This window comes from Magnolia sinica, chromosome 7 (assembly GCF_029962835.1).
Source record: "Magnolia sinica isolate HGM2019 chromosome 7, MsV1, whole genome shotgun sequence".
Taxonomy (NCBI): Eukaryota; Viridiplantae; Streptophyta; class Magnoliopsida; order Magnoliales; family Magnoliaceae; genus Magnolia; species Magnolia sinica.
This window is the reverse complement of record NC_080579.1, coordinates 81,061,450-81,086,588: the sequence shown is the minus strand read 5'-3', so window position 1 is coordinate 81,086,588 and position 25,139 is coordinate 81,061,450. Positions and strand designations below refer to the sequence as shown.

At 41.1% G+C, this 25,139-nt stretch overlaps 1 protein-coding gene across 1 annotated transcript; it reads right to left on the bottom strand.

The window, feature by feature from the left end:
* Positions 1–11,906: 11,906 nt before the first annotated feature.
* LOC131251536 (putative disease resistance protein RGA3) lies at positions 11,907–16,373 on the bottom strand. Its single transcript, XM_058252291.1, has 2 exons — positions 13,056–16,373; positions 11,907–12,344 (listed from the first exon to the last, which is right to left on the bottom strand). The coding sequence occupies exons 1-2, from the start codon at positions 16,160–16,162 to the stop codon at positions 12,323–12,325; spliced, it is 3,129 nt and encodes a 1,042-aa protein (XP_058108274.1). The 5' UTR covers positions 16,163–16,373; the 3' UTR covers positions 11,907–12,322.
* Between the last annotated feature and the right edge of the window lie 8,766 nt (positions 16,374–25,139).

Sequence of the window (25,139 nt, the reverse complement as noted above, 5' to 3'; positions counted from 1 at the left end):
ATGTTATCACACATGCATTTGATCCATAATTCACGTAGTAGCAATATAGATTACATGAAGGAAACTATACGTATAGATAAGGTGATTGAGAATCCTATCTCAACACCCTTATTAAATGGAATTCATCCAACAATTTCTCATTCAAGCATTTTATCAAACACTTAGTCTACATATTACTACATACATAAACTAAATTAGTTATAGCATATTTTATGGAAAATCCTTTCACGAAGGAGTTGTCATACGTATAAAAAATATGTATACTAGATTAATAGTCATGGCAAGCACAAATCATGATTTCACATTCATTCAAACATTTCAACAAACACATGGAATGCATTATATATTCACCTAGTTTGTACACATGTATAGTTTATGGAATACATCGCAACTAAGATCACATGGTGGCAAACAAGTCAGACATAAATCATTAACTAACATTGAAAGCCTTGAAAACCATAACTTAAACGTTTATAGACTGCACCTTTCATCAGATTCCTCGTTTCGAACTCAATTCGAATCTTACGCTCCGTATACAGAACAACGGTACCTAAGCATCGAAATAGGTTAGCTATTTCACTGATTCCTCTATTTGGATTCCTAAAACAAGATTAGGGTTAGGATTTTTTACCCAAAATGAAGTTGAAACGAGTTGAGTAGCTAGACATGAAGGCGATTCGATGCGTGAAGTAGCAGAACAGAAGTACTGCAGCAAACTCCAATGATCTCCCTTTGATCTCCACTCTTTTCTCCCCTTTTCTCTCTTCTCTCTCCTAGGGTTAGAGAAAATTCGTATGGGATAGGAATGGGGTGATTTAAGGGCCTTATATAGGCTCAGAAGTGATGTCAATGGCCCCAGGGCCATGGTATATTTAGGTTATAGCCAAAAGGCATCCGTTTCGAGCAAACGGAGCACATCTGGAGGCCCATTACTCAGTTGCATCATGGAGTAAGTTCCCTGACCATGGATCTAGGCTAGGATAAGATTTCGGTCCGATCGAATTAGTGGATCAATCGTGAAGGGCCTGTTTCTATTTGACGGTCATCGTTACTCGATCAGGGCCACAAGTATATGGATATGTGCAGGAAAATTTTTCTAATCTATGGGTGTAGTTTGGTTAGAAACCGACGGTTTGAAGTCCTCGATTTGGCCTGCAACAGAACGACCCAATTCACTTAAGTTTCAATGTATTTTCAAAAGATATTCGCGTTTCTCACACACTTCGCTCAGGGCTCAAGTTGTGCGTTCCTGGATACTATTTGGGCTCAATTCCCACGATAGTTTTCAAGCCTAGTAAGGTGGTCATAACCTTATAGTTTCGCGGTACTCGGACTTTCGACGTGCGGTCCAGGTCTGATACGGAGTTTCAATGTGCTCCTAAGAGCAACTGGGTTTTGAGATTGCTCCTAGGTTTTTAAATAATGTTGAGTTGGTGATTCTAATAGTTTTGGGTCTTGCAGTTCATATAGATAGCGGTCCAAGCTAATTTCACTAATTGTTCAGCTTATTACCTAATTAGTTTTCGTCTAATTTCCACAGAATTTGGTCCTTAGTGATTTCTGCCTGAGGTGGTACTCGGGTCTTTGTACGGATTTTTTCGAGACGTTACAGATTGAGTCGACCCTCGGAATCGTGACAGGTTCGGGGGATTTCACATACCTGGGAGTCCCATTACTGATAGGGAGAATTAAAGCGGCTAACTTCTAACCTTTGGTAAATAAGGTGGTGAGCCATATTTGTGGTTGACATGCTAGGTGTCTTTCTAAGGCGGGTAGAATCGTTCTGATCCGTCATGTCCTGAGTAGTATCCCAATCCATACGTTAGAGGGAACCCATATTCCGTTGCAGGTGCTAGCCACGCTAGAGAAGAGGTTCACGTTCTTCTTTTGGGGTTAGAAAGACGGCAACCGTAAATGTCACTGGGTGAATTGGAAGAATATTGCGATTCTGAAGGAAGAAGGGGGTGTTGGAATCAGAAGGTTGAAGGAAACAATGGCGGTGATGCGCCTCAAGTTGGCCTAGGTTATCCAGTTTGATGTAGGTAAGACAGTATGGGGCTCCTTTATGGATACAAGCAGGACCTCGCATCGTCTATCCCTACCTCCCCGCCCAGTTTTGCATCCCCACTTTGGAAAAGAATCCGGGACCTTTTCTCTACCGCCAAAGGTCTCGTTCAGTGGAATCTTGGCATGGGAGATTGTAGTTTCTAGAGCTCGAATTGGTTGGGGTTGGGCCCTCTCCTTAATTAGGTTGGCGTTGCCTCCTCTTCCTCAAGTTATTCTCTCCTTGAAGACCTATCAGGTGTTAGGGCATGGGGGGCCCTCTTCCGCCGTCAGCCACTTTCAACTTCTTGCCGCAGAATGTTATTGACCATATATTCCAGATGGGTTTCTGCATTGCGGAGGGCCCAGATACCCCAGTCTAGCCATTCTCTCATTTGGAGAAATTGTCTGTCTCTTCAGCGTGGAAGAATTGCTCTGATGCCCGTCCCCAGCAAGAGTGGGTGAAAAGAGTCTGGTATAAGGTCATGCCCCCTAAAATCTCGTTGTTTTCTTGGTGGATTTTTAAGGGTGTTGTTACGCTAGATGAAGCAGTTTAGTCTAAAGGCATTATGCTGGCGTCGAAGTGTGTGTGTTGTGTAGGTGATCAACAGCAAAGCCATGGAACGGAAAGTATCAATCACCTGTTCGTCCTCAGCAGCTAGGCGAGATCACTATAGTCGTTCTTTGGGACCAGGTTCAGCATCCACCTATTAGATACGGAGTCGCTAAGGGGTAGAATGGAGCAGTGGTGGGGTGCGGCGGTGATAAAATTAGCGGACCTAGTGGCCCACAGGGTGCTCCCAGCAGTGGTTATGTGGGTCATTTGGACGTACGGAAATGAGGCCCAATTTAAGGGGAGGCAGCGGTCTAACACGGCAGCTAGATCAGAAGTATGGCGGTGGCTTTCATTATTAGGTTGTAATGTTCCAGGAGATACGCCGACCACGGCCCCTGCTATAGCGCTAAGATTTGCAGTTAGGTGGGTTAACGCAGCTAGGCTGCCTGCTGCTCATCTACTGCCAGCAACATTTGGGCAGCAGCCTATTCAGGCAGCCGCTAGATCCAACAATCCTCACTCCCGGCTGGTGCGTTGGCTTAAAGCTCCTCTGGGATGGGTGAAGATAAACGTCGATGGGTCATCGATGGACAATCCGGGCCAATCAGGTGGGGGCGGGATATGTAGGAGTGATAGTGGCGGTTTTCTATTTACCTTCTCGTCCCGATACGGTGTAGGTACTAACGTCTTGGCCAAGCTGAGAGCCATCCATGAAGGCATGGATATTTGTTTGAAAAGGGGCTTCAGCAAGGTCATGGTAGAATCTAACTGCCAGTTGGCAGTTAATCTCCTGCTAGGGGCGGTTGAGCCCGGTTGGAAATGGGGTCACTGGTTATGCAGGATCAAGCAGATTATGAACAGGGGTCAATTTAAGTTTATGCATATCTTCAGGAAAGGAAATGCGGTGGCAGATGGGATGACACGAGCAGGTAGTCTGAGTAATGTCCATTTCTTCTCTACTCACCTCCAGGATTTGCCGGCGATCGTCAAAGGGAGTATATTCCTAGACAAGGTCGGCCTAGGCGCGCTAAGAGATCAGGCTAGGAGGGATTGAGAGGTTTTTGTTTTGTAGGATGCTAGTCTCTCTTTTTGAGCTATGATAGGGGTTTCCAGTCATTTTTTTCAGGGTGCCCCCGAATGTAAATCCTGGATCTTGTTAATGAAATCAGGGCCTGACGCCTTTCTCTTAAAAAAAACTAGCGCCAACATGAATACGATAGGTACTTCACAACCGTCGCGAATATCTCAGTGAAGTCAATATATTCTCTTTGAGCATATCCCTTCGTTACCAACCTTACCTTGTACCTATCATGTTTCTTTTTGAAGATCCACTTGCACCAAATCACTTTACAGCCAACGGAAAGCTCCACCTACTCCCACGTCTCGTTCTTATACAAGGAGTCCATCGCTGCTTTTCACTTTTTAGCATCAGGCTCATCAAGAGCCTCCTAAAGAGTAGATGGATCACCCTTATCCATAATGAGGGAAAAAGTGATATTTGAGTCATCATTGTATCTTGCCAATAACCTGCGATCCCACAGTAGATTTCTTCTCACAGGTGGCGCCTTCACCTGCTCATGTACCTCTGTCTGCGTATTTGTATCATCCCAAGTATTATCTGTGTTGACCTGAACGTCCATAACAAACTATTTTGATTCCTTGTGCTCATTATTATCTCTCTCAACTAACAGTACATAAGTGAAAGCATCACAACCAAACACACACAATTCCAAGTAGTCTACATGCTGACCACTCCATACTTCTTCTATAATTTTACAATTAATGGCCATAGAAGGGAACCGATTCACTAAGTAACAAGTCATATTAACGGCCTCAATCCACAATTAATGGCCATAGAAGGGAACCGATTCACAAAATAACGAGTCGCATTAATGGCCTCAGTCCATAATTCATTGCCCAATGCAACATTACCGATCATGCATCGGGCCCTTCCCAAGAGAGCCCGATTCATCCGCTCAGCCACATTGTTTTGCTCAGGTGTGTGGCGCACTGTATTGTGCCTTACGATCCCTTTATCTTTGTAAAATTAGTTAAATTCCCTTGAGGTAAATTCTCCACCATTATCTATCCTTAGTACTTTCATCTTTCGCCTTGATTGTTTTTCAACCATCGTCTTTCATTGCTTAAAGTTGATGTAACCATTGGATTTATTTTTCATAAAATAACTCACACTTTCCTAAAATAGTTGTAAATGAACGTGACGAACCATGAAGACCCTCCACCGGAAACCACGGGCGCCAACCCCCATACATCAGAATGAACATAGTTAAGAACACCCTTACATACATATTTACCATATTTAAAAGGCAACTTATATTGTTTACTATATATATAATGCTCACAACGGTCAAAATCTAAACTTTTAAAAGATGAAATTAAACAACGGTCAAAAAGTACCTTCATGCCCCGCTCGTTCATGTAGCCTAGACATGCATGCCACATCGTGTAGACATGGAATCCACTATAGACGTTGCGAAAGGTGAAGATTTGGAAGTGATTCCATCACTAAACCATGCGCGGGCCAGGGACAACCCCAGCCATGAAGTTAGAATGGAAGGTTGGACGATCGGCAATCCAAAACAATCTTCCCAATGCAAGGTGTTTGCATTACTCACGGCTGCGCAAGAAGTTATGCACGAAACCGCATCTCTTATTGCATAAAAACTCTCCATCGACTGACTCCACCCAGCTGACTTACCTTAGGCTATAAAAGGAGAGATCTGAACATAGAGAGAACCATCCTTGGACGTGTGGAGCACGAGAGAGAGGAGGACGTGCGGCTGGTCTTTGGCTAGGAAGTTTCTTCCCTTTCATTACTTTGTTTATGTTTTTCCTTTAAGAGTTTTTAGTTTGATCATGTCTGTGATTAGCTAAACCTCTTGGCTAGGGCTAAGAGGTGAAGCTTATAGCATGATGGGGTGGTTCTGTGGCTTTGATTTATGTTAAGTTGAACTCTCTTTGATTATGGTTTGATTATAAGGAATATTAATAGTTTTTAATGATTTTTTTGTGACTTAAATTGCAATAGATCTGCGATAGCTTTGAGTATTTTCTGTTCATTATAGGGATTGTGAATTTGGGAACCCTGTTGTTCACCATCGTCTCATGGGCATAGTTGGATGATGGAATCCTTCCTAAAGTTCATAACTCTTTTAGATTGGCTGTGGATTAGCTAAATTTTGTTGTTTGTTTTGTCTCATGGGCACGGTTTTGTGATGGAATCAATTCTAATTCTCATACTTTTCATCTCTTGAGAACTAGAACAAATGAAGTTCATATTTTAATTTTTAATGAATTATCTTACAATTGGATGAAGATGAGACTCTGATTTCAGTTGTGTTTATGAATCAAGCATAGATCTCCCTGATTGCTACAAGTGGATCCTTGACACCCTAGTTTCCCACCTTTGAATTTTACAAGTTTTAGTTACATAGTTTCCAATTATTCTCTTAAATTCTCTAGATTTAGATTACATCTTCTAGTTCTAGTTCTAGTTACTTTCAGAATACGTACAAGGTTCAGTCCCTGTGGATTTGACCTCGGTCATACCGAGATTATTACTACATCGCAACCCTATACTTGGGGTGGTGAATAAGTTTTTGTGTGTTGAGGGTCAAATATTGCATGTTAGACCCTAGCTTTTACTAGATTTTACGTACATGATAATGCTTAAACGATATACTTTAATCGTGTTTTTGTTACAAGGTGAATTTAAGAGCTTGGACTAAAAAGGGTGTTAAAGGCATGGATTTGATGCTCAAGAATCACCAAGGCAAGGGACGGATCTTAGGGGACTAAGGTTAAAGAATTCACATGCCAAAGATCCGAGAAAATCAAGTGATTGATGATAAAGAGGTCTGAAAATCATCCTGAATGCAAAATCACAAGGTTCTCGCCATCCATTTGGCTCGAAACTTTATAAGAGGCCTGAAGACCCTAAACTAACCGTATACCTCGAAATTCAGCCCTTAGATCATTATGGAAGTGATCCAACGGACAGATCAACCACTAAAACACTGATTTGGGGCCCACCTAATCTTTAGATATGCGTCAATTTTGGTCTCAACCCCTTAAATTATATGAAGAAGCAGATGGTCGAAGCAAATTTATCATGTACATCACGATGGAACCCATTTGTGGATGTGCACACACACACTGCACGCACACACACACCACACCGGACTAGAGGCGTCCGGTCAAGGGTCATTGACCCAACCCTTCTCACCTTTACACAGCAGTAATCGGATGTCAGTCCGCTATGATGTGTAATGGGTCACCACCGTCCATCATTTGGTCGATGCGAACCGATCCAAGCCGTTCATTGGATCCAGGGTGTGGGGATGACCGTAACCATGCTCTCCTTTTACTCCCATGCATGTATACATATGCAGATCACCATCAAACGTAGGATGAACGATGGGAACAGAGATACAGTAGGTCGCACCAAAACTTGACCAAAAACACCCATTTTCGACCAAAATTGTGCTAGGAATCCAATGGACGAGGTGAATTTCTCCGAAAACATCACTGTGGGGCTCATCGAGCATCTTAGTGCAATTTGCATAAGAGCTACGCACGTCCGGACGTCCGAACGTTGCGGGACGTTCCGCGATCTTGGCTAGGATCAGACCAACGATGTTAGCCATTCAAAACCTTCCCAAGGTGGGGCCGACCAGGGCCAAAAAGCCTGACTGGATCAGATCCTGCAAGCGGTTCTCCCTTGTGACGAAACATGGGTTGAGCGCAAGACGAGTTGCGGCTTTCGTTGCGCATGGTGCGCACGTAAAACTCCACAGACTCCAGCCTCTTGTGCATGAAACCCAGCCACCGACTTCCCTTATCTATAAAAGGAGAAGAAAGAAAGAGAGAGAGAGAGAGAGAGAGAGAGGCAACCTAGGGACGTGAAAGAGAAGAAGAGAGAGAGAGAGAGAGAGAGAGAGAGAGAGAGAGAGAGATGGCTGGCTGAGTTTTCTCCATTCTTCTTCTTTGTTTTTTCTTTCTTTTTCTTCGATGATCATTATTAAGAACTTAGTTTCATCATGTCTACGATCAGCTAAACCTCTTAGCTAGGGCTAAGAGGTGAAGCTTGTAGTGTCATGGGGTGTTTTTCTATGCTTTGATTCATGTTTATTGAACTCTCTTGGATTATAATTTGATTATGAAGGAATATTTTTAGTTTTTAATAGTTTGTTGTGATTCAAATTATAATAGATCTGTGATAGCTTGAGATATCTTCTTTTCATGTATTGAGATTGTGAAATTAGGCAATCCCATTGTTCACCATCGTCTCATGGGCATGGTTGGGTGATGGAATCTTCCTAATCTTCTCAATTCTCTTATGATTGGTTGTGAGTTTGGTAAATTGTTGTTGTTTGCCTTGTCTCCTGAGCATGGTTTGGTGACAGAATCACTTTCAAATCTTCACCACTCTCATCCTTTGATAATTAGATCCATGAGAAGTTCAGGGATCTGACAAATCTCTTCTTACCAATTGGATAGGATAGGACTCTGATTCCAGTTGTGTCCTTGAATCAATGCAAGGTTGCTTCCCAATTGCTACAAGTGGATCCTTGGCATCCTAGTTCCCACCTTTATTTTTATTAGTTTTTAATTAATATATTCACAATTACTCTCTCAAGATATTTAGAATTAGGTTTTATCTTCTTCTAGTTCTAGTTCTAATTACTTTCAGAATACGTAAAAGGTTCAGTCCCTGTCGATTCGACCTCGATCTTACCGAGATTATTACTACATCGCAACCCTACACTTGGGGTGGTGAACAATTTCCACCTGATGAAGTGCTCCCAATCAACATGTAAAGGTTTCCGTTCCTCTGTGCCTTCACGACAATGAGTCCCCCTTTTGAAACTTTAAGGACACGACAAAAAATAATGAATTTGCATCCAAGCGTCTTGAGTGCTCCAAGAGCTATCAAGCTCTTCCTCATATCAAGAATCTGTCTCACCTCGGTCATGGTACGCTCCATGCCATTAAACATCTTGATGCTCATCGATCTAACACCCACATCATTACAGGCATTATCATTACTCATAAATATCTGGCCACCATCGCACTCTCTAAAATTGGTGAACCAACTCCGATGAAGAGTCATGTAATATGATGCATCGATATCCAAAATCTACTCGTCCTTATGTTCATCGTATAAGTGTCAAACCATAGACACAAACAACAAATCACATCCGCTTGTACCCTCGTTAGCTCCATAATGTTAGCCTCACTGGAAGAGGCCTCTGAGTTCTCTTTCATTTCATTAAGATTTGTATAATCCTTCTTCATGTGCCCAGACATCCCACGGTTCCAGCACTTTAACTTCTCTTTGCCCTTGCCCTTGGATTTGGATCTCGATCGAGAAGATCCATTGTCCCAATCATAATTTTGTCATCTCGTAACCAATGCATCAGTAAAGGTGCCCACACCACCGCTTTTCTTTCTTATCGCCTTTTCATGAAGGGCTGAGATAATAGTATCAATGTTAATGGTCAATCTGCCAGTGCACAACGAGTCCTTAAATGACTCATACGAAATCGAGAGAGAATTCAACAGGATGCATGCCTGATCTTCATCTTTCATCGTTTCTTCCACATCCAGCAATTTGCAAATTATCTTGTTAAAGTTACTAATGTGAGCTTCAATATCGGCCCCCTCTGCCATTTTTGGATTGAACAACTGAATTGCTTCAAATACAAGCGATTCTCAAGAGATTTATTTACGTAAATATCCTCTAATTTCACATATGTACTTGCTGCAGTTTTCTCTCTCATGACATTGTAGAAAACTTCATCTGTTAGGCATAATTGGATAGAGGTTCTTGATTTCTTATCCATGTTGTTTCATTCATCATCTGTAAAAGAATTTAGCCACTTCTCAAGGATTGCATCATCCAATCATTGCTGAACTAGGAGACCAGTCATCTTAGCCTTCCATAATTTAAAGTTATTTTTTTCGGAATATTTCTCAACATCAAACTTAGGATTAGAAGCCATTGATACTCTGCTTTCAGATTCAAACTGCGTCCCAACATTTAGCTCTGACACCACTCGTTGGGGAATTGTGGAAGCACACAAAGATGATTAATGCAAAGTATTCCAATTGTACAATCAAGCCCAATCTCAAACATGCTGAATTTAACGTGGAAAAACCCTTGCGGGAAAAAACCACAACACAAAGTGATAGTTATGCACTATGAAAGAAAAAGCTTACAAGAGATAGAGATTACCCGATTTGAACAAGCCTCGAATCTTCGTAAGCTATGCCCTTGAAACCCTAGAACGGACTAGAAAGCTCTCTCTATACCCTAATATCAATTACATCCATATATATATATAGCATATACAAGAATCACTATCAAAATCGGAAACAAATCCCGCACTTACGTATTTCTAAGTATATGATCGATGGTAGGTCAAAGGCATCAACAAACTGTAGATGTCATCGAACTCCTTTGATGGCATCGAGGAAACACCAAATCAATCAAGGGACAAAACACAAATTTACTAGATTTTTCCAATGGCATCTTCGATGGGGCTTCGATGGCATCAATGATTTTTGGATTTTCTTGATAGCATCAAGCACCTGTGGGTGGCATCGAACAACATGGCCCTGGTGCAGAAAGATTTGATACATCAAACAACACACACTTGTCATCTGCCTGAGCTGTACAGACGCCCTTCTGCTGGATATGATCAGCAACAAGTCTCGGCAGAAAAGGGAGCGCGGGAGAATCGAAGAGGAGGTCCTCTGGGCCCAAGATGTGTTTCACCTGGAGCTGCTGCACCCTGGTAGGGTGCTGGTTGACGCACAGGGACCGCAACGAGCCCAGACCGGTCCATTCAATTAATGTTCCACACGTTGCTGTCACCTCTACCAATCAGCCTTTTGCTTTGATTCTGCAGGATGGGGAACAGTTTAACTATCCCAGACCAGAAATCTTCTTCGTACTTCCTCCTAACAAAAGCCAACCAGAGCCTCTGATTTTCCGAGAATTTAGCCCCCCAACCGAGCTTCATCCTCAATCTCTTCATTAGATCTGAGAGCCGTCTAACGCCTAAACCCCCTTTTTCAACCGGGAGAGCAATCGTCCTGCAGCTCACACAGTGTGTTTTTCTCTTTCCTTTGTAAATTTCCCCAGAAGAAATCAGACACTACACAAAATGTGCTTGATCAGTAGGATTTTCCCTGTTTGCGAGAGGCACCTAGCCTGCCCACCAGAGATACGCTGAAGAATTCAATCTAGCATCAGAGGAAACCAATATGGGGATCCCCAGATAAGAGAACAAGGTAGGGGCGACACCCAAAGCTCTTTCAATCACTCTAATTCTGGATGTGAACATCTTCTCACAACCTGTTAATTTCCAAAGTTAGATGTCGTGGTCCAAAAAATAATATTACAAGCATATTGATGTAGAGCGGGTCGCGGACAGTTTCATGGCAAAGATGGATCAGAAAAGGCCCGGTCGACGACAGAAGTGATCCGGACCATCGGACCTTAGATCGGGCGTATCTTGCAATCCGGAATGAGTTATCTGACGTAAAATATATGATTTTAGGGTAGAATGAGCTACTTTAGCCAACCAACCCGGCTATGCCGGGTTGCGCAGCCCGGAATTGCGAAAAACCCCTTGATCGACGGTCGTTTCCTTGTTTTAATTTCATTTTTACTATAAATAGTAAGTTTTAGTTTGATTATAACTCTTCATCCGTCGGGCTTTAGGAGTTGCGCCCAACGTGAAAAGAGCTTAGAATAATTAGGAGAACGGTTTGGTGAAGCCAAATAGGACACTTACTATTTTTGACCGAAAACCTTGCGCACTAGTAAACATCACCACCGTCTATAAATAGTAAGTTTACTATTTATAGTTAGTCGCGGATTCTAGGAATTTGAGTTGTAGTTTGATTCTAATTTCTTTCCCGTACCCTTATTTAAAGGGTTGTGAACTCGTTTTTAATTATTCATTAATCAATTTCGAATTTATTAGAAATTTATTTCTATTTTCTACTTTCTTTCCTCGTGGATTCGAGAAGTCTCTGTGAGGAGTCCAGAGAAGTTCCGTGGATTCGGAATAGTTATCCTCTTGAGGAAGACGGTGCTCGACCTCACGTCCTCCCCTGCATCACATATATGAAACATTAGAAAACCATACTCACCACGCACACAAATATTAAAATCCTTCCTTTACAATCAAGAGATTCATATTACTCATATATATTCCTTAACAAATTCCAAACTGATACAGAAACATAGATATGGCATGCAAACTGATACATCTGATGGTAATCGCTTCCATGTATACCCTTTAAAATCATTAATTGATAAGAAAACCTCAGGCTATTTAATTACAAAGTTAGTGTCACACATTTTCAAACACAATGAAATTAAGGTGCTGGTGAGGCTGGCAAAGAGCAATAAATAGAGAGCTTTGATGTAATGTGGTTGCGGAGCTTTATAATTGTCTCATGGCCCAACAGAATCCCGGCTTCTTGTGGTTTTGAATTCAGTATTTCGCAGAGATTGCGGTTTTTCTGCAGTTTTCGCTGGAGCTCTCGTTTCTTGTCCCGAGTTGGAGGCAGTTTATTTTCAGTTTTGGATGATGGTGCTGTCTGTTTGGTGTAGTGCGCTCCTGGGTTGTGGGTATTTGGCTTTGAACAGGTCTTGGCTGCTGCTGAGGTTTGTCATTGGTGCTGCTAGAGCTCTTTGGTTGCTGCCCTGCATGAAAAAAAATAAAATAAAAAATTCTAGTGCTTTTAGGGTTGTGGTTGGTGTGATTCAAATTGATTTTTGTAGTCTTTCTTGGCTTGGCCCTGGTTTCTCTTGTTTTTCTGTACAAAGACGTGGATATATATGATAGGTGAGGGCTGTTTGTTTTTGTGGCTCCCACCAGAAAAGATGTACAATGGTTTATTTATTTAACAAAAGTTACATGTTGGGAGCTCCCACCTTTCAATTAAAAAATAAAAGGTGCCGAGACCAGAAACAGAGAACGAAAATCCCAATAGTGCGTCATGCGTAAATATTTTAGCCAATCGTTTGTTTTTTCTTTCAGAAAGGTGGAAGCACACCTTTCTGAAACTGAAAAACAACCATTTGATATGGTTTAATAACTGTACAATCATTTCAGTTGATGCTAAAAAATAATCGAGCCTCATCTACCATATAGGATTGCAATACATCACAAACCACCTCCACCCCTCTTAAAAAAAAAAAAAAAAAACATAACAGAAAACAAAATTACAAAAGAAAACTTAGCTGGGAAGAGATCTAAATCAAGCACCCAGAGGAGCTGAGGTGATATTTTGGCCAACTGATGACCAGATTGGATTTGCAGAAGAGTGGCCATATTTTGAGGTGTAGACCAAGTACAGATGCAATGGAGACTCGATGTGGCAGGGCATAAAATGAGCAGTAAACAACTCTTACCTTGCTTGTCCAGCGACTTCTCGCCCATCTCGCTTGATCTCTTGGTTGCTGATCCAGATATTAGGGATGTGTGACATCGCTTGTTGCTGATCGTCTTCCGCATATTTTTCACACCATTCTTCTAAACTTGGGCAGCCCTTGATCTTCAGTTGGCGAAGCTTAGGAAGATCTCTGAGCTCTTTAGGTAGACTCGTCAGTTTTTTGCAGTCTCTAATTTCGAGTATCTGAAGCCCACAGAAGTTTTTAATCCCAACAGGAAACTCCTGATATTCTGAATTTTCTATCACCAAGTACTTGATATTGCGAGGGAACGGCAGGTGGATGAACATGTTGATGTCTCTGATCTGTTTTACTACCAAAAACTCAACGGATTCTGAAACACATGATGCCCAGTACATGCTTGGTGATTCAAGATCTACTTTCCACAGTTTACCATGAAGGAACGAGGGCACTTTCGCTAATAAGGCGCAATCTGCAATACGTAGCTCAAGGAGAGATGGCATTCCCCCATCTTCTTTACTAACCCATTCCTCCAAAATATACATTCTCTCCAAAACGAGTGTCTCCAACCTAGGAAATGCTGCAGCTGCACCTGTTAAGTCTCCATTGTTGTCGTTCCTGTAGAACTCTGGACCCATGAATTTTACCCTATTCATTCCTTCAATTCTAAGGTATCTGAGAGATGGTAATGTCCCAAGTGCTGGTAGCTTTATGCACCCATGGCAATCACGAAGAGTCACAGTAACTAAGTTGGAGAAGGACGAATCTTCCATCCATCCCGGGAATTTCAATCCTGTGTAACCGATTACTTTCAGTTCTTCTATGCTTGTGTGGGGTCGAAGGCCTTCAAGCACACCTGCAGTCCTGTCTACTTCATCTTCTAACAATCTCCAACAATCTTCATCAAAATACAATTCCAAAAGGCGAAGGTGACTCTTATTCATTAGTTCTGCTTCCTTGGCATCGTCCTCATTTGACACCCTCTCCAAATGGTATACTGCTAACTCTCCTTGGAGGAGATTGAGGTTTTTGAGTTCCCCAATCCCACATTCCATCCCATCCCCAACAATGAACTTTGACAATGTTCGAAGGGAAGTTAATCTCCCAATCCCATGGGGTAAAGCCCGCAATTCCCAGGTACCGTTAATTTCCAGATGTCTTAGCCTCGCAAGTTTCCACATCTCTTTGGGAAGTTCAAACAGTTCGACGCAGTCATTAAGTTTCAAGGTTTGCAACAAATACAGTTCACATATGAATTCAGGCAGCCACACTACTCCAGTGGCAGATAAATTGAGGTATCTTAAAAGTTTCAAGTTCTTCAAGGATGTTGGAAGCCAAGAACACTTTGTACCACTCAAATCTAATGCTCTGAGGTACTTGAAATTTTCAAAAAAATCATCAGCCACCACAGTGATTCTTGACCACCCAATGAATAGGAGCGTGCGCAGATTCTTGGCTTTGTACAAGCTTCCTGGAATTGATGATAAATCATCACTGCATTTCAATGAGAAGTGGCGAACATGCAATGGGATGTTGTCCGGAAATTCCACATTCATGGTATAGGATTCTCTCATGACAGTTTTGAGGAAGTCATGAACAATATCTATCATCTTACAGTGCACGATGTTGCCGAAGAAATCTGTTAATGGAGCATCAAACAAGGATCGACCTAATAAATCATAAAAATACCCATCACCTATCCTTTCTATAACTGGACTTTCCTGTGGAAGAATGAAACCCTGAGCCATCCACAACTTGATTAATGTCTCCCTCTCTATAACATGATCCTTAGGAAATATAGAACAAAAGGCAAAGCAACGCTTCAAGTAAGGAGGCATGTTTTCATAGCTTAATTGAAGGTCAAGTACAATGCCTCTTGTAACATTTGAAAAATCCCATGTTTCACCATCCAACACAAGCTCCCACTCCCATCTCGTCCTCTTGAAACGCAATGCATTCGCCATTCTGTTTATAATAAGAGGTATTCCGCCACACTTTCTTGCAATTTTTTTCCCAGTTTCTTCCAACTCTACATGTTCTTCTGTATTTATTTCCCCAAAAGCAATGTGACTGAACAATGTCCAAGACTCGCTTTCTAAGAGAGGCTCCAGCTGATGCATTTTCACTGCACGCATAGTTTTTAACACAGTTTCATTGCGAGTAGTGATCAAAATTCTACTTCCACGTACTCCGCCATTCAAAGGAAGCCTCAATTTATCCCACTTTTCTTGATTTTCATTCCAAATATCATCAAGCACGAGTAAAAATCGCTCCCCTTTCAGGACATTCAATAGATGATTTTGCACCATTTCCCATTCAGAGTAACTAGGAGCAGGTCGACCCTCCACCGCTTCAATGATTGCTTTGGAAATGCTAGTCTCGTTAAAATCATCTGAAACATGCACCCACATTCTTTTTGGGAAGTGTCGAGTAATCCGCTCGTCATTGTATATTAATTGAGCGAGAGTAGTCTTTCCTACTCCCCCTAAACCAATTATAGAAATGACGGGAACGTCGTTACTTACACGACTAATGTCAGTTACTAACCAGGGTATGATCCTTTCCTTACCTGAAGTCCTACCTATAATCACCGATTCATCAATCAAGGAACTAGTTTTCCTCTCTGAAGTCTCCATCCTGCTATCTATGCTTTCTTCCAAATGGAACTTAGACTTCTCACTGCATATCCCATCGAGTCTTTCTCTAACATTTTTTAATCTACGCCTCATGTCCATGCCCAATTTCATATGAAATTCTGTTTCATCAGCTGTTTCCTCCCAAGTAATAATTCGGAGGATAGATTTGCATACCCGCTTCAACGTAGATTGTCTGCTGCTTAATTGAGATTCGTATATGAGAGCTTCTGCTCTCCACTCGTCCAGCACGTCCTCCACGTCGTAGGCTACATCTTTGAGCTTCACCAACCAATCGTTCACAGCTTTTTCCTTTCTGCATCTTTTCTCAGCATCGGAAAGAACGGATTGGATGGCTGTAAATGCACTGGAAAGGTCTTGTAGCTCTTGGCGACAGCATAGAACGGATCGTAACTCGGATTGGATGATGGAATTCAAGAAAATCAGAACCGATGGAACAAGTCCATCGGCCATGAGAAAAGAATTTAGAGCTTGAAAGCTAAAAAACTAAAACTGAGGAATGGTAAAGGTAAGCCGAAGTAGAGGTCATGGATCATAATGGGGGAAGTTCAGAGACAAAGGTAAAGTTTCCGAGCATGACTTTCAGCCGAGGTACGGTAAACGCGGAGAACGAGATTTTTCGCTATGGTTGCAAATCACCCACCCGCCCACACCACATGGGCACCCCTGGTATCAGTGTTGAGACAGGAGGCTGTCTACCACGCTCATAGCTAAATATCAAACTACTAGAATTGTCATACATGTACGTAGCTCACACGCACAAGGTCGTCACCGCTCTTCAGTTGGACCCTACCTTGGATCGACCTCATGTTAGAAGTTACGATATTCATGTCATTAGAGATACATTGGAGGTTTTACCCCTATATATGTACATATATAGACCACAAGTAAGGAGGGCAGTATGCATTTGTAACAATCTTAGCTACCAATAGTGTTGGCTACTTGGTTTGTTTTTTATTATGCGGGTGTGCCATAATCAATATAGTGGCTCCATCCAAATCAATCAACTTTGACCTCAAGTGCCAAAGTAAGTAGATACCTCTAATATAAATTTATATGGCAAGATTCAGAAAAAGATTGGTCGCTTACTCGACTATATGCAGAATTTGATAACAATTAGGTCATAATCGGAAGGTGGGGCTCTTTCTTCGAAGATGGGTTGCTTCATGCCTCTTACGAGAAATGACTTTCAGGGATCATTTGGCGGGGGATCAAATCCACTGATGTGTTTGGCACCATAAAGTAACTAGGGGTTTCAAATCCAAGGTGAAAGCTTGGATTACATCTAAAATTCTTCCAAGAGTTGCATGTGTAACATGTGTGTACTAGACTATTAATCTATTGGGCACGTGGCCCAGTGATGATGTCCAAAAACAATTAGATTATCAATTTCATCACTATAATTGTTATCGCTCGAATCTGAATGAACTCACTTCTTCACTTGTAAGCTATTGGATACTTGCACCACTAGAGAAAAAATGGCAATGGAGGCGTCGGTTGTAGCCAGGGACCCTTCGATGAAGTAAGGTATATGAACCTAGAGTAGGTACGGCTGGAGTTAGGATTTTTTAGGCGTCCATTTCTTCCAAGATAGGATGTGTATTTATGGGATGCTTAGGCGATTTGCGTATCCTAGTAAGATACGTCAAAGGATCCCAATTCGAGTAGGGATCTGTTTCCGAGAATATTGTCAAGTTTGTCTCGATCAACGTGATCTTCAGCTAGGATCTTGACGAATTCACTCATGTTTAGTACGATGCGGGATCTTAGCCGGATATCCCTCGCCCCAGGTCGAGGTCGACCCATTTGGTTCGAGGTTGATCGGTTCGGCTTGGGAGCTCAGTCTTATCTCTGAAGCGGGGCTCGGTGTTATAGCTCGATATCATCTCCGAGCCAGGACTCAATGTTCTTAAACTCAGGTTTAGAGCAGTTTAGACTGTCAAATAGGTCAATTGTTTCGATCTTTAGTCCTCGGGCATCGGCCTCTAAGTCGGGTCATCTTCAAAGCCCATGCATGGGGCCTATCCCAGGCGATTCTCTCCTAGCGTTGTCTTGTCCTCCCTTAACATACACATGTCCTAGTTCAGCTCAGTTCAGTTTTCCCCATAACAATAATTATTTTAATATGATGATCTGCCGTCTAAAATAGTCCATGTAAATCAATGGTTAAAAATCATTGGGGATGTGATCTTGTGCTTGTGGCCCATTCAAGACTTGAAATTTCATCATTTTCACGCAAAGTATATATTTCAACAGGCTTTGTGTCAAACATTATATACATACACCAATTAGAGATATTGAAATTGATTTAGTAATTAAATTCAAACCCTTGTAAATATACTTGCATAGCTACTTTTGGATGATAAGTGATTCTGAATCCACATGCCAAACACAACAGGAGGATTTCAAATCCAAGGATTTTTTAACCAAGGGGTTCTAAATCCATGCTCCCAAAGAGGCCCTTAGAATATTCATGCAAATCAAACAAAAGAAAAAACTCACAATTGATCACTAGGAGCAATTGTAAGGATGCATGCGTCTCTTGAAAGAACTGCCTGATTTTGAATAGAGAACAAATACAGTGTATGAGCGTAAACTTAGATTACAACTAAAGATTATAGCTAAGAATTACCATTAGTGGATTATCTCTACTCCTAGGATAAGCTGAAATGAAAGATAAATTGATAAGATAAGCTTGTTTATTTGATAGGTTATTGAAATTGTTGGATGTCTATTCCCCTGGTATTTATAGAGCTCTGTCGCAGCTTGCTCTTCCAGATCCTTCTTTCATTACTACAATGGTTGCAGTAGTCGAACAATCTTTTTGGATCAATCTCTTCTCTTATGTTTCCACTTTTGAACGCCTCTTTCTAGATCTCTCTTTCTGTTACATTTCCTTTCTGACTGTTTCCCTTCCAAACTTCTCTTGGCCTCTTGCTTTACTTTTGTCAGCTAAGTTTTTGTTTTAATAGCCCTCGATTGTCTTTTTGTCTTAAACAGCTCGACCACGCTTCTTGTATGTCGACCGCAACACTTTGTCGACCATCCTCTGTCACATAGATTTAGACTTACATCAATTGTAAGTCTACAAAAAGTGCTCCAAATTCTTAAAGATCTTTTTTATCTACTTCCTATCTCTCATACAATACCACATGTGGCTTTCATGTAATTGCCAGAAATAGAGTATAACAAATAATACCATATTTTTCGGGAAAATAATCCATGAGACTAGGGGTGTCAACAGTGCAGGTTTTGGCTAGGCCAAGCTCTGTTGACCTTGTTAAACCAAAGCAATACTGCCCGAGCCAGTGATCTGCCAAATAGTCCAGCCTAAGCTGAAGACGAAATGATTACACAAGACTCCACCGGAGCATAAAATATCCACTTGAGCCTTGCCTTAATTATTGAAATGCATTCTCTTAACTTTACAACGCCTAGCATGATGTTTTCATGAGATCTACTATGTCCATTGGATGTGTAATATACAAATGGTGAAAAAAAAATAAGACGAGCCCTTTATTAAGCTAGGCTACACTAAGGGAAAAAGTGTGAGAGAGACATCCACCCTTGATATTTAGAAAGCCCACCAGGATGATTATATAAAATCCACTCCAACATCAGATACCATACCAAAACCTAAGTCTACTCTCAAAACATCAGAACCGTAAAGCAGTTTGAAGGATAAGCGATGTAGAGTGGGTCGCGGATAGTTTCATGGCCAAGATGGATCAGAAAAGGCCCAGTTGACGACGGAAGTGATCCGAACTGTTGGACCTTAAATTGAACGTGTCTTGCAATCTGGAATGAGTTATCAGACGTAAAATATATGATTTTAAGGGTAGAATGAGCTACGTTAGCCACCCAACCCGCTACGCCAGGTTGCGCAAGCAGGATTTGTGAAATACCTTAAGATCGAATGTTATTTCCCTTTTTTAAAAAAAAAATTCTATTTTTATTATAGATAGTATTTTTTTAATTCCGTTTTTACTGGAAATAGTAAGTTTTAGTTTGATTATAACTATTCATCGGTTGGGCTTTATGAGTTGCGCCCAACGTGATAAGTGCTTAGAAAAATTAAGAGAACTTATTATTTTAGGCCGAAAACCTTGTGCACTAGTAGACATCACATACGTCTATAAATAGTAAGTTTACTAATTATAGTAAGTTGTGAATTCTAGGAGTTTTAGTTATAGTTTGATTCTGATTTTTCTCTCATTGCATAGTATCTATATTTAAAGGGTTGTGAACTCATTTATTTTATTCATCAAATTTTATAAAATTCATTTCTATTTTTGCTTGCTTTTTTTCTCGTGGATTCGAAAAGCCTCTACAAAGAGTTTAGATGAGACGAGCTCCCAGGACGGATTCGAAATAACTATTTCCCCGAAGCAGTTATTCAACCTCCCCAGTCGCCCTCACGTCCTCCCCGCGTCAATAAGCGTGTCTTGTATGATGCACTCAAACACATGATGAGACTAATGTTTAGGCCATGGACCTAGTATGGTGTGACACACCTGATGGTTAGAGTGCATCACATCAACACCTGGAAGTCGCGGCAGATAATAACTACTTTGTGGACTAAGTCGCGGCGCAGATAAGAGTACTTTGTGGACTCTTGGATCATTCCGTGTACGTAAAGTAGGGAAGCGGATTGCGTACTCAGTAACCCAGTTCGCTAACCGTACTGACAAAACTCTGTAGGGTCCACTGTGATTTATGTATTTTATCCAATCCGTTCATACATTTTACTAAATAATTTTAGGTTCTTAGCCCAAAAATCAAGCATATAAAAAGTTAAAATAGTCCACACTACGGGAAACAGTGTAATTTGAATGTCTACTGTTGAAATTTTCCAGGGAGCCATGGATCAAGCGTATATATTTTTCTTCCTTTCTTTATGCTCGTGTGAACTTATGGACAAGTTGAAGACAAATACACATCACTTTAGAGCCTAGAACGTTTTCAACGAAAATAATTATTTCCTTATTGTGGTATGGCCCACTTTAGCTTTAAACATACGTCAATTTTTGGTTCAACCCCTATGATGAACTTGGAAATACATACCTGGGTGTGGATAAACTACACATTTAGTGGGCCTAACAGAGTTTACTCAGTGCAATAAGAGCGTACTGAGTCCATTTTCGTATAGGAGGCGGCGGATTGCATCCTGCCCTCAGCTCGGTCTAGGCTGGGGGCTCTTTGAGGGCCAGTATAATGCATCTCTTTTATCCACGCAGTACATCTATTTTTCTATTTCATTTTAGTGTATCATGCCAAAAATTAGGAAGATTCAAAACTCACGTATACCCCCACAATGTGGTTGAATTCCCACCACTAGAAAATTTAGTGGGCCATAGAAGTTTTGGATCAAGCTGAAATACTTTTTTTTTTGTTCCCTTCATCTAGATCCACACGACCCCATCCAATGCACATGACCTCGTGAACAGGTTAGATAGCCAGGATGAAAAATATTCGTTATGGTGGATCTTAGAAAAGTTCAACAGCAGGCATCATTATCACAGCTGCTTTCTATAGTATGCCCCACTTGAACCTTGAATCTACCTTATTTTTTAGTCCATGTCTTAAAATTATATTAAAAAACTGGTGAAAGCGTGGATAAAACCCATACATGATGGTGGCCCCATAGAGCTCCTGCATGGATTAATTTCCATCCAGGCAGGCAAGACACGATCCGCTTCCGTACATGGAATAACTCTCCTCGTACTGCACCCTTTATTTTATAGAGGCCATCGTCTCATTAGATGTGTGATGCTACGTTACGCCCGTGGCCTAAAAATCAAATTATCATTGATTCAAGTGGGCCATACCAAAGGTAAAAGCAGGAAAGAGACATCCGCCCTTGATATTTACAAGGCCTAACGATGCTATAAAATTCACTCCAACTATTAGATACTACACCATTACCTGGTTCCAACAAGAAGGCCCATTAATCAATCAGGTAGACCACATGAAGGGAAGCATCTTGGAGGGCAAGTGTGCCTTGTAGACTGTTTGCAACCATGTGGTTCACCTCAAGCACAAATGCGGCTGATGTTTGGGCCATAGGCTTAGAATGATGTGGCACAGCTGATGGTCCGGGTGGATCTAATAAGATCCCCCCCCCCCCCCTTTCCAAAAGTCACCTGTAATGGTGACTGCTCTCGTCACTATGGAGAAAATTGAGGCTGACTTCTCACTTATGTTGTAACACCTACGATGAAAATTTAGGTATATAATTTTTTTTTTCTTTCAAAAATATAAGCCAAAATGACTTTCAAGTAGGTCATCAAATCATTTTGATCTAGATTCATGACGAGCTGTCCATCTAAATACCAAACTATACTATGGATCATTTATCTAAACCATCTAGAAAAATGTTTAATTCTTGGATTGACAATTGGACCGTTGAAAATTATCAAAGGAATGGAATGATCATTTAGATCATCGAAATTGCTTTGTTTAGCTTGAGAACCATTCATTTAATTCCCTTGTTATTAGCTTTCAAATGGTGTGATTTTCATATTTTTATTTTGAGTTCATATCATGATCTTAAGCCAAGAGTATGGATGGCCATAATTTATTTCATTTCTTACTTGATCTAATGTAACATTATGCATTAGAATTTTGTTAAATGTTTATATTGCTTAGATCTATAATCTCAATTTACTATATCTTATTTGGAGCACATGAAACTATGATAATCACGTGCATGTGCATGGCTCATCATCTTGACCATTGATTTCATCATCCATCATTCACTTTTGATTCACTAAAATATTTTTTCCTAAGTATGTACACAATGAAAAACAAGTTGAAAGTCTTGGATCGGATTAGATCATACTCAATTAGTGTCCACAAGATTGGCACGCACACACTCATGTATACAATCTCATCCATGGAATTTTGAGATACCTTTGTTAGGTGTACCCTGGGAGCTTTGGATGGTTCTACATAATAATTCCTTATTCTGAGATCTGTTGGCAATATGATGAATTTTAGGATGATGTACACACTCTCAGAGAGGGGATGGATGCTTTAGATGTTGTTTTCCACCTTTGTGGGACCTACTTTAAGAGTGGCATGTATACAGACTCTAAGTTACACCTCAAGGTACACTATACCCAAAATCCTAAAGGAGAGAATCTTTTGAAATTCCTCCATGCGTCGACCCTTGTGTGCCAGACCTCTAATACACAGATAAATTGTGACCCAAAAACGTGGACCCCACCACGGATTGCTACGATCTAATCCGTCCATCATCTTCATTGTTCTTCTAAGAGGTAACATGCTAAAATTTATCTTGATCCAAGGGTTAGAAACGAGGTTTATAGCTTGATAACAATCTATTCCAAAATCTTATCTTGCGCAACTTCGTGCCAAAGAGAAGAAGAGAGAAACGGCCACTTTGTGGGGACCAACGCTTGCCACTGGCAGTTGTGTGGGCCCCACATGCTGTTCACCTGGTCAGTCGTGTGGGCCCACACGCTTTGCCACGTGGCAACGTGGTGGCCCCACAAGTTGCCACATGGGCAGACACCTTTCGGGTGCCGCCATGTCGGTAGTGGCCCCTCTTGTACTGCCTTTTGATGATGATAAAAGACAAATTTACCACTGTACGACCCATTTACCCGCCCAAACCCACTCATTTTTACCGGACCAGAATATGCCTCAGCTATACGGACGATTGGCCAAAGGTCGAAAATGCCCCTGCTTTTTCCTTCAAGCTCGGTTGGTGCATGCAGGCTGGGGCTCCTATGGCTACGGATTATAACCGTAGCTGTATCCGCAGCCATTGAGTAAACACCAGGCAGCGGTACTACCGATCCGGCGGTAATGCCGCCTACCTCTGGACGTCTATGCCGTACTGCCTCGCGGTTTTTTTTTTTAAATTGGGTGGGTCCCATCGTGGACCCCACATTCACCTTTGCACCTTTATATATATATATATATATATAACCTTATTCTGCCTACATTTTTCTTTAATACATATTTATATAAATATGTATATATAAGCATATAAAAAAAATTCTCTCTCTCTTTTTTTTTTTTTTTTTTTTAATTTCTTTCTTTATTCATTTAACAAGAATATCTTCTAAACCAAAATTAGTTACTTGATGTACCTTATATGATTTTGGGGTAGGAGAAGCTACTTTAGCCAACCAACCTGTTTATTTTCCAAGATTCCATTAGGTCAATGGTCGAAAATCCATTTCATTCACTTCATGGTCAATTTCAATTAGTTCGCGATCAATTTCATTCATTGCATTTATTTCACGATCAATTCCATGCATTTCCTGGTCAATCCTGGCGATTCCGCTTCACTTCACGGTCAATTCCATGTATTTCACGGTCAATTTCCTTCACTTCACTGTCAATTCCATGCATTTCACGGTCAATTCCCTTCACTTCACAGTCATTTCCATGTATTTCACGGTCAATTCCCTTCATTTCACAGTCAATTCCATGCATTTCACGGTCAATTCCCTTCACTTCATGGTCATTTCCATACATCTTATGGTCAATTCTATGTATTTCACTGTCAATTACGGCGATTCTTCTTTACTTCATGGTCAATTCAATACATTTCAGGGTCAATTCCCTTCACTTCACAGTCAATTCCATGCATTTCACAATCAATTCCCTTCACTTCATGGTCATTTCCATGCATTTCACGGTCAATTATGGTGATTTCGCTTCACTTCACAATCAATTCTATACGAAAATAATATTGATATCATCGATAATATCGCTGATAACCGGAAATATTGGTATCGCTACAAGTTTCGCTGGCCAGGGATACGGAAACAATATGGATATCGTTGATAACTAAAAATATCGGTATCGCTACAAGTTTTGCTGGCCAGGGATATGAAAACAAGATCGATATCGTCGATAATATCGCTGATAAACCGGAAATATCCGTATCGCTACAAGTTTCGCTGGCCAGGGATACGGAAACAATATCGATATCGTCGATAATATCGCTAATAACCAGAAGTATCAATATCGTTACAAGTGAAGGGGATTGACCGTGAAATGAGTGGAATTGACCATGAAATGACTGAAATTGATGGTGAAGTGAAGGGAATTGACCGTGACATGCATGGAAATGACCGTGAAGTGAAGGGAATTGACCGTGAAATGCATGGAAATGACCGTGAAGTGAAGGGAATTGACCGTGAAATGTATTGAATTGACCATGAAGTGAAGGAGCATCACCGGAATTGACTGCGAAATGCATGGAATTGACCGAAATACATAGAATTGACTATGAAGTGAAGCGGAATCGTCGAAATTGACCGTGAAATGCATGGAAATGACCATGAAGTGAAGGGAATTGACCGTGAAATGCATGGAATTGACTGTGAAATGAAGGGAATTGACCGTGAAATACATAGAATTGACTATGAAGTGAAAGGGAATCGCCAGA